Source organism: Gossypium hirsutum, chromosome A01, assembly GCF_007990345.1.
Source record: "Gossypium hirsutum isolate 1008001.06 chromosome A01, Gossypium_hirsutum_v2.1, whole genome shotgun sequence".
Taxonomy (NCBI): domain Eukaryota; kingdom Viridiplantae; phylum Streptophyta; class Magnoliopsida; order Malvales; family Malvaceae; genus Gossypium; species Gossypium hirsutum.
Window position 1 is genome coordinate 51,473,188 of NC_053424.1, and position 9,614 is coordinate 51,482,801.

Here is a 9,614-nt window from a genome sequence, read left to right on the forward strand (position 1 = left end):
CAGTTAAGAAGAAAGAATAAGTGAAAACGATGAATGTTAGGCACTTAGGGTATTATTTTATCACCTAATATGTCATCACTTACCTAACATTTTGATCATTTACTTTTCTTTGTCTCATGGCCGGCCAAGCTCTTTTAAAAGGGTTTAATTTCCCTAGCTATTTGACACTTTTAGCTATCAAATTAGGACTTTTGCACTTTATGCGATTTAGTCCTTTTACGCAATTAAGCTCACAAACGCTAAAATTACTTCACCAAAATTTTCATGCACTCTTAAAAACATGTTATAATATCAAAATAATAATAAAATAATTTCTATAACTTTAGATTTGTGGTCCCGAGACCAATATTTTGACTAGGCCCAAAATCGAGCTGTTTCATGTTAGTCGTGGGACGATTGTTGAAAGGCTCCGCTCTAATGGGGTAAAATTGTTTAGGGGTATTACTGGAACTACTCCTACTGTGGATGAGTACTAGATGGAAACCACTGAATGAATTTTGGAGGATTTGGAATGCGCTCCACAGCAGAAACTTAAGGGTGCCGTGTCTCTGTTAAGGAATGAGGCATATTAGTGGTGGCAATCAGTGGTTAGAGGAATGCTTCTAGAGCATATTAATTGGACTTATTTTCAAGGGGCCTTTCAAGGCAAGTATGTGGGCCCTCGTTATGTGGAGGCCTGACGGTTGGAATTTATTGAACTTAACCAGGGAGACAAGAGAGTTTCTGAGTATGAGGAAAAATTTTTAAGGTTAAGCCGCTATGCACCTAGTACGGTGGCATGTGAGCAGGAAAAAAGTTTCTGTTTTCAGGAAGGTCTAAGTTATCACCTCAAGGTTCAAGTAGCTCCACACCAAGAGCGTGTGTTTGAGGCTTTGGTTGAGAAGACCAAAATTATTGAGGAGATTAAATGTGTGGAGCATGAGAGGAAAGGGAAACAGAGGGATCATCCCATAAGAGAAACAGGCCCTACTGGCCCAAATCCGTGACTTGTTAAGCGGGCCAGAGAGACTAGGCCACCGCAGAATAGGGAAGTAGTAGAACCTAGAGAAGGGAAGATTCTGGTTTGCCAGTATTGTCAGAGGCACCATCCGGACGAGTGTTGGAGAGGGATGGGTGCTTATTTGGTATGTGGTTCGATGGAGCATAAGATTAGGGATTATCCTCATTGTCAGTATCAGGTGCAAGCTCCGGCTCAAAATCAAGGCCCAGCTGGGGGTCAAAATGAGAGAGGTAACCAGGGTGCTCAGAGGGGCTGTAATCAGAATCAAAATGGAAATGGTAATCGGGGTCAGAGAGCACCAACACAAGGTGCGAACCGAGTTGAGGCGATACAACCTACCTTGGTTATGTAGCTAGGCCCCAGGAGGATAAAGATGTATCTGATGTCATAGCAGGTACCTTCACTGTGTACTCGATACCCTATTTTACTTTGATTGACATAAGATTTACCCATTCATATATTGCTTGTAATGTGTCTGTAAAATTGGTGATTGGGGTAGAGGAAATCGGAAACACTGTAATTGTTGTTAGTCCTTTAAGATGCTCCACACTTGTGAATAAAGTTTATAAAAGCTATCTTTTAGAGGTTCAAGGAGAGGCATTCCTTACCGATTTGATGGAACTTCCTTTCAATGAATTCGATTTGATTTTGGGGATGGACTGGTTGGTTGAGCATCAAGTTTGATTAGATTGTGAATTGAAGAGGGTGACTTTGGTGACTGTGTATGGGAAAGAAGTTATTATGATGGGGAAACATTGAAATTATTTGTCTAATATAATCTCTGCTTTAGTAGTAGAAAAGATGATTTGAAAAGGGTGCGAAGCGTTTTTAGCCTATGTTTGAGATGTAAGCTTCGTTGACCCTGTAAGTGAAGGTATCTGTATAGTGAGGGAATTTCCTGACGTGTTTCCTCATGAACTGCCAGGGTTACCTTCGAAGAGGGAAGTGAAATTTGGAATTGAGTTGTTAATGGGAATGACACCTGTGTCCATCACTCCCTACTGCATGGCACCGAAAGAGCTTAAGGAGTTAAAGGTGGAGTTCCAAGAACTGTTGGATAAGGGTTTTATTAGACCTAGTGTTTCACCATGGGATGCACCAGTTTTATTTGTAAAGAAGAAAGATGGAACCTTACGGTTGTGGGTTGATTATCGGCAATTGAATAAATTAACTACAAGAATAAGTACCCTCTACCAAGGATTGATGATCTGTTCGATCAGTTCAGAGGTGCAGCTATCTTTTCCAAAATTGACTTAATATTTGGGTATTACCAACTCAAAGTGAAAGAATCTGATATTCCCAAAACTGCTTTTAGGACTCGTTATGGGCATTACAAGTTCCTTGTCATGCCTTTTGGGTTGACTAATGCACCAGCAACCTTCATGGATCTTATGAATCGTGTCTTCCAACCTTTCCTTGATCAATTCATTATGGTTTTCAATAATAACATCCTTGTTTACTCCAAGACAGAAAATGAGCATGATGAGCATTTGAGAGTGGTTTTGTAGATACTCCGTGAAAAATAACATTTTGCCAAACTTAGTAAGTGTGAATTTTGGTTAAAGGAAGTGATTTTTTTGGGTCACGTGGTATCAGCTGAGGGTATTTACGTAGATCCCAGGAAGGTTGAAGCTATCATAGATTGGAAGTACCAAAGAATGTTTCAGAAATTTAGAGTTTTCTAGGTCTTACTAGGTATTATCGAAGGTTTGTCGAGGGTCTTTCCTTGATAGCAGCCCCATTGACTAAGTTCTTGAGGAAGAATACGCCATTTAAATGGGAAGAAGAACAACAAGCCAATTTCAAAAATTTAAAGCCCTTGTTGACAAAAGCTCCTATCTTAATTAAACCAGAATCTGGTAAGGAATAATGTTGTGTATAGCGATGCTTCACATGTTGGGCTTTGTTGTGTTCTAATGAAAGATGGTAAAGTTGTAGCATATGCCTCAAGACAACTTAGGCCACATGAATGTAATTACCCCACTCATGATTTGGAGTTGGCAGCTTTTGTTTTTGCTATCAATATTTGGAGACACTACTTTTATGGTGAGAAGTGTATTAATTACACCGATCACAAGAGTCTCAAATATCTACTCACTCAGAAGGAACTTAATTTGAGGCAGCAGAGGTGAATTGAGCTGCTAATTGACTATGATTGTACGATTGAGTATCACCCCAGAAAGGCCAATGTTGTGGCTAATGCTTTGAACAGAAAGGCAATGTTTGATTTAATGGCAATGTTCGCTCGCTTGAGTCTTTTTAATGATGGGGGTATCATGGTTGAATTGTAAGTAAGCCCTACGTAGCTTCAGGAAATCAAGGATAAATAGAGTTTGGATGAAACTCTAACAACTCGGTTTAAACAAGTCAAAGATGGTTCGACTGAGGACTTTGGGATTAATTCTGATGGAATTTTAAGCTTTAAGGGGAGATATTGTGTGCCTAATGATAAGAATTTGAAACAGTCCATACTTCAGGAACCACATAACAGCTTTTATGCTATGCATCCTAGTAGTACTAAGATGTATCACGATTTGAGGGAAGTGCATTGGTGGTCAGGTCTTAAAGATGAAGTGATCGAATATGTATCCAAATGTTTGACTTGCCAATAGGTTAAAGCTGAACATCAGTTTCCATCAGGGTTGCTCCAACCAATTCAAATTCCACAGTGGAAATGAGAGAGAGTGACAATGGACTTTGTTAGTGGGTTGCCCTTAACTCCTACTAAGAAAGATTCAGTTTGGGTTGTGGTTGATAGATTGACTAAGTCCGCCCATTTTGTTCTTGTTCATACCGATTACTCTCTCCAGAAGTTAGCTAAGCTTTATGTTTCTGAGATAGTGAGATTGCATGGTGTGCCATTGTCGATTATTTCAGATCGGGATCCTAGATTCACGTCTAGATTCTGGAAGAAGTTACACGAGGCTTTGAGTAATCGATTGGATTTTAGTACGACTTTCCATCCATAATCTGATAGTCAGTCGGAAAGGGTCATTCAGATATTGAAAGATATGTTGAGGAGTTGTCTAATCGACTTGCAATGCAGTTGGGAGGAGCATTTACCGATGGTAGAATTTGCCTATAATAACAGTTTTCAGTCAAGTATCCAAATGGCACCTTACGAAGCTCTTTATGGTCATAAATGTCGCTCGCCTTTATGTTGGACTGAAGTGGGCAAAAGGAAGTTGATTGGTCCAAAAGTGGTTATAGAAACTGAGGGTAAAATTCAATTAATTCAAGAAATATTGAAGGCAACTTCTGATAGACAGAAGTCATATGCCAATTTGAAATGCAAGGACATTGAGTTCAATATGAGGGATTTCGTTTTCCTTAAAGTCTCTCCATGGAAGAAATTTTTGAAATTTGATCGAAAGGAAAAGTTAAGCCCAAGATTCCTTGGTCCCTATCGAGTGCTTAAAAGGGTTGGTTCTGTGGCTTATCAACTGGAGTTGCCACCTGAGTTAAATCTTCTTCACGATGTGTTTCATGTCTCAATGTTGAGACGGTATTGATCCGATCCCTCCCATATTGTTCTAATTGAGTAGATTGAGATTAGACCAGATTTATCATTTGAGGAAGAACCTATTCAAATATTAGAACTTGAGAGAAAAGTGATAAGACAAAAGAAAATTCCATTAGTTAAAGTACGGTGGAGAAATCAATGCATCGAAGAGGCTACTTGGGAGCCGGAGGACTCAATTCGGCTTCAATATCCTTATCTCTTCGAAACAGGTAATTTCGAGGATAAAATTTATTTATGGGGGTAAAGCTTTAACATCCCAAATTTAGCTCCAAATTTATAAAAATACCAAAAATATGGAATTGAACCTATGGTTAGTCATTAGATGTGAAAGCTTGAAGGTTAGTTGGAGGTCCCAAATTCAAGTCTCAACTTTTACAAAATAAATTAATTTTTTGCAAATTCCCTTATTTTTTTTATGTGTTGGTATCCAAGTTTACTAAACTTAGGTATAAATACATTTTTTATCAAAATAATTAGCCTTTTAATCCATTTTCTTCTACCTTAGCCGTCCCTAACCCCCTAACCCCCTCTCCCTCTCTTCATCTCTATTTTTTTTCTTTTCCCTTTCTCCTCCATTGTTGTCTTTGCCTACACTTCCCATTTTATCATCATCTTCTTCTTCTTTTTGCATCAATATTGTGCACCATATCCCTTTATAGATGCAATTTTCCCTCAATTAAATTAGCCCTAAATTTGAAAATTTGAACTCCAAGATCGATCCCAAACATCGCCTAGAAGTGCCATTGTCGTTTCTCTCGACAAGCTTGTGTAAGGCTTCTTCTCTCTTTGTTTTCTTAATTAATCTTGTCAATTAAAAACCTAAATTTTCATATCTTGAATTTATGGATTTTAAATGGTTTTAAATGTATTATTTCCATATTTTAATGAGGTTTTAAATCATTTTAAAATTCAGCCCCAATTTCAACCACCATGGGCGATGGTGCGTGCGCATATGTGTAGAATAGGGGACTGTTTTGTTTCTTGAATCTTTCCAAATTAATTCCAGCCTTAATTTTAGTTCTTGAAACCTCCCAGTCATCTATTAAACCCATATCAATTAGGGAAAAAAACGTTCTTGATCATTTGGGCATTCGTATCTCACAAATCGGGAAGCGTAAGTGCGGTAAAGTGTAAAATTAATTGTTGATTTGATATAGTTGTAGGGTAAATGCTATGGATTCATTAAATGAAAGAATTGAAAATTTATTCGCTACTTATTTTCCAGTCTATTAAGAAATTGGGTGCTTATCCAAACGTCTCGAATCAACTGTAAAGCTGAAGAACGATCGTACGTACGGTTCGCATCGATACAAGGTAAGGAATCGAACTAGTTGAATTCGTAAAATAGTTATTAATTCAACAATTAGTTTGAACCCATAAGGGGGTAATTGGGAGTCGGCTAAGTGGTAAATTGATTAGTTTATACTGAATTTTGGTTTAGGATTGTATAAAGGTTTATTAAGGAAAATTGGAAGATTCACTAGGGTGCTGTGAGAAAATGAAAAATAAGGTGTGGGTCCTAGACTTGTAAAATTTGTTTGATAATGATAAATGTTAATTTGTTTGATAATTATCTTGCTGATTGGTTTGGCATAGTAGCTAAAATATTAGATTCGCAAGTGGCCGAACCAGGTACATTTTGAGACTTAAAAGATTGATGTGTTGGCAAAATTGCTAGTTTGACAGTATGAATGTGTAATTAAGATTGTTATGCATAGTTATATTATGTCGTATGAGGATGTTTGATGGAATGGTATGAAATGTTGAGATTTTAGTTTTATGCATGATTTAAATGCATGAAATATTTACTATGATATATACGTGAGGTTGCTATTGGTGCATAGTAAAATTCGTAAAGTATGTGAATTGAATGATATTGATGGATACCATCTTAATGGTAATTTGAAAATTGGAACATTGTTTCCTTTCTCTAAAAGTATGTGATTATTGAGGACATGTTGAGCATGTCAAATAAAAGTGAAAAGTATTGAAATGTGATTGTGTATGAATTTGTATAACATATTGTATGTGCATTGGGATGGGATTTTGTAGTTGACGAAGGTGTTCCGTGGAGTACCGGTAGCATTTTAAGTCCACATATATTTTTATTCAGTGCACTGCATTAGGAGTACCAAGGGGATTGGCGATTATATCGCTTTATATATTTGGTAGTTTCACTGCATTATTTATTATTGGTGGTTTCACCATATCGGGCATTGCTCTCCTACGTTGGAGTTTGGCAGATCGGTTCTGGGGAACTCGTGGTGTGTAGAGAATGGTATGGATATGATCTCACATGTGCATTCGAAAATTATTATTATTAATGTTTCTATGAAATTTCCTGTATGAATGCTTAATACTCGTTTTGTTTCACACTGAGCTTGTTAAGCTCACCCTATTATCTCAACTTCTCAAGTAATAATCGAACTTAGGATTGAAATTGGCATGCAGATGTATGGCGGACTTCGGACTTTACTTCTTCATATTATTTTAACTTAATTATATTTTTAGGTTATTTTATTATTATTATTTGGTTTTGGATTGTAAAGTTTCTTTAAATTTTAGTTTGGGACTGCTCTAGATTTTGGGGTTTTTCGTGCATGCATGACACACATATTTGGTATAGATACATTATTTTTATAATATGTTGAAATGGACTATGCATGATATATGACTAAATTAATAATTTAACTAGTAATGGTACATTTCTACTACTAAGAAGATAACAGAATGATTTTTCAAAGGCAACGCCGTCAGTAAGGTTTTACAAAAAACTCACCTTATTTGCTAATTTGACCTAAGCATGGTTGGACTAAGTAAATGGACGTTTTCCAAAGCTAACAATAGAAACCACGTTTTATAAAAAGAAGTACTTGAAGTTTTTAACTATCATTAGGGTAATTTTGACACTAAGGCATCCAATGTGGCCTTCCCGATTCGACCATAATGTCTAGACTGGGTTTGGGAGGTTACAAAAAGTTACATGGAGTTGACTTTGTCTGAAAGACTGAGGAAAAAGTGAAGGTAATTCGAGACAACTTGAAAGCAGCATTTGATCGTCAAAAGTCTTATGCTGATTTGAAGCGAAAAGAAATAGAATTTCAAGTCGATGACAAAGTATTCTTGAAAGTGTCACCTTGGAAGAAAGTTCTCCGGTTTGGACATAAAGGAAATTGAGTCCACAGTTCATTGGACCTTATGAGATTACAGAAAGAATTAGACCGGTTGCATATAGATTAGCTTTACCACCAGAGCTTGATTGGATTCATAATATTTTTCATGTGTCAATGCTAAGGTGGTATCGATCTGATCCTTCACATGTTACCTCTCCAACAGAGGTAGAAATCTAGCTTGATATGACATATGGTGAAGAACCAATCAAAATCTTAGCTCAGGAAACAAAAGAGTTCAGAAATAAAAAGGTAGCTTTGGTAAAAGTTCTTTTGTAGTGACACGATATTGAAGAGGCTACCTGGGAGCCAGAGGATACTATGAGGAAGAAATACCCAAATTTTTTTACTCGTAAGATTTTGCGAGGACGAAAATCCTTAAGGACCACAAATCTGACCCAAAAATATAATTTATTTTTATTTCATTATATGGTCTGCATTAAAATAGGCATGTCACGTGAAAATTTTGAAACAAAAATTTTATCAATTATGTGCTTAATTACGAGAAGGACTAAATCGCATAAAATGCAAAAGTTGAATTCTAGTAGCTATAAGGATCAAATAGCTATGGAATTCAAAAATTAAGGTCCTTATATGGTCATTAGACCATTAAGAAGAGTACGTAGATTTTTCTTGGTGACTCATCCATGGAATTATAGAAAAAGAGCAAAGACTAAAATGAAAATACCAAAATACTTAATGAATTAAAAGATGAGAAGAAATATATCATCTTATTATTGTTATATTCAATCTAAAATTTTATGGAAACACTAGGAGAGAGAGGGAAAACTTTCAAGGCTTAATTGGGTAAGTTCTCATGTCCCGTTTTTAGTAATTTTGGTATTTTTGAATCTGAGATAGCTTAATCTCTCTATTTGAGGGATTGATTTGAAAAGATATCAAGGTATGAAAATCGGCCATGGATGTATTATGCTGAAAATTAGAAATTCATGGTAGAAAATGAAAGATTATTGATATATAAACAACTTTTACAAAGTGATTTTTGATGAAAACATGGTTTAGGGACTAAAATGAAAAGTTGTAAAATTTGATGAAAAATTCTGAAATTTTATGAATACATGTGCTAGAAAATTTGTGATGGGGCAAAGTGGAAAAGTTAGGGGCAAAATGGTAATTTTGCCTAGGACGTAAATTGAGTCCATTTAAATATGAAATGTGTGAAATTGATGGTTAAATTCATTTATATAGATCCAAACAACACTAATTCGAGTTTAGATTGAGGAAAAGAAAATATTTTGGATTAGTAGACTTTTACACGAACAAGTGTTGAAGTAAGTTCATGTAACTTAATCCGGCATATAATTATGTTAATTGAATGTTGTGTTTGTATGTAATGTGATTTATATTGATGTACATTACCTGAATGCTATCATCAGAAATTTGATTCATGCTTGAAAATGGTAAAAAAGGGGTTGAGCCCCGATTGAATGTTGAATTTTGATGATTATATGCACTTTCCCGAAACTAATAAAGTCCTACATTTGTTTTCGACAGGATTTAGCTCGGACGAGTAATCCCAATGACCTTGTTATAGAAAGGACTTAGCCTGGACAGGTAATCCCGATATAATACTTCTCAAGCATACGTTATGATTAGGGTTTAGCCTAGACAGGTAATCCTAATTAAACTCCTCTGTGCATACGTTATATAAAAGATTTAGCCTGGACTAGTAATCTTGTTATACGATATATGGCTCAAGAGTGTTTCTTGGTTAAGTGCCCTAATAGGTACCCTTGAATAAGAAATTGGCGGATTATCGAATCATACACTTCGAGTGTACTACTTGTGCATCTATCGGGATTCAATAATTCAACGGATATAAAACTTTGGACATGGCATGAAAATCTTGATATGATGTGATAATGACTTGAAAGAATATTGATTGATGAGCTCATCTATG

General features: G+C 36.1%; 1 protein-coding gene across 1 annotated transcript; it reads left to right on the top strand.

The window, feature by feature from the left end:
- The first annotated feature begins 1,109 nt into the window (after nt 1-1,109).
- LOC121213758 (uncharacterized) lies at nt 1,110-4,512 on the top strand. Its single transcript, XM_041086805.1, has 6 exons — nt 1,110-1,308; nt 1,875-2,154; nt 3,180-3,287; nt 3,420-3,585; nt 3,978-4,068; nt 4,172-4,512. The coding sequence occupies exons 1-6, from the start codon at nt 1,110-1,112 to the stop codon at nt 4,510-4,512; spliced, it is 1,185 nt and encodes a 394-aa protein (XP_040942739.1).
- The last annotated feature ends 5,102 nt before the right edge of the window (nt 4,513-9,614 follow it).

What these genes read in the sequence shown, in the direction of transcription:
- LOC121213758 (XM_041086805.1), top strand. Translation starts at nt 1,110, where the DNA reads ATGGGTGCTTATTTGGTATGTGGTTCGATGGAGCATAAGATTAGGGAT. An exon ending in GGGGGTATCATGGTTGAATT is followed by an intron (nt 3,288 to 3,419) that starts GTAAGTAAGCCC and finishes TGGAATTTTAAG; the next exon opens with CTTTAAGGGGAGATATTGTG. An exon ending in GGGAGGAGCATTTACCGATG is followed by an intron (nt 4,069 to 4,171) that starts GTAGAATTTGCC and finishes GTTGGACTGAAG; the next exon opens with TGGGCAAAAGGAAGTTGATT.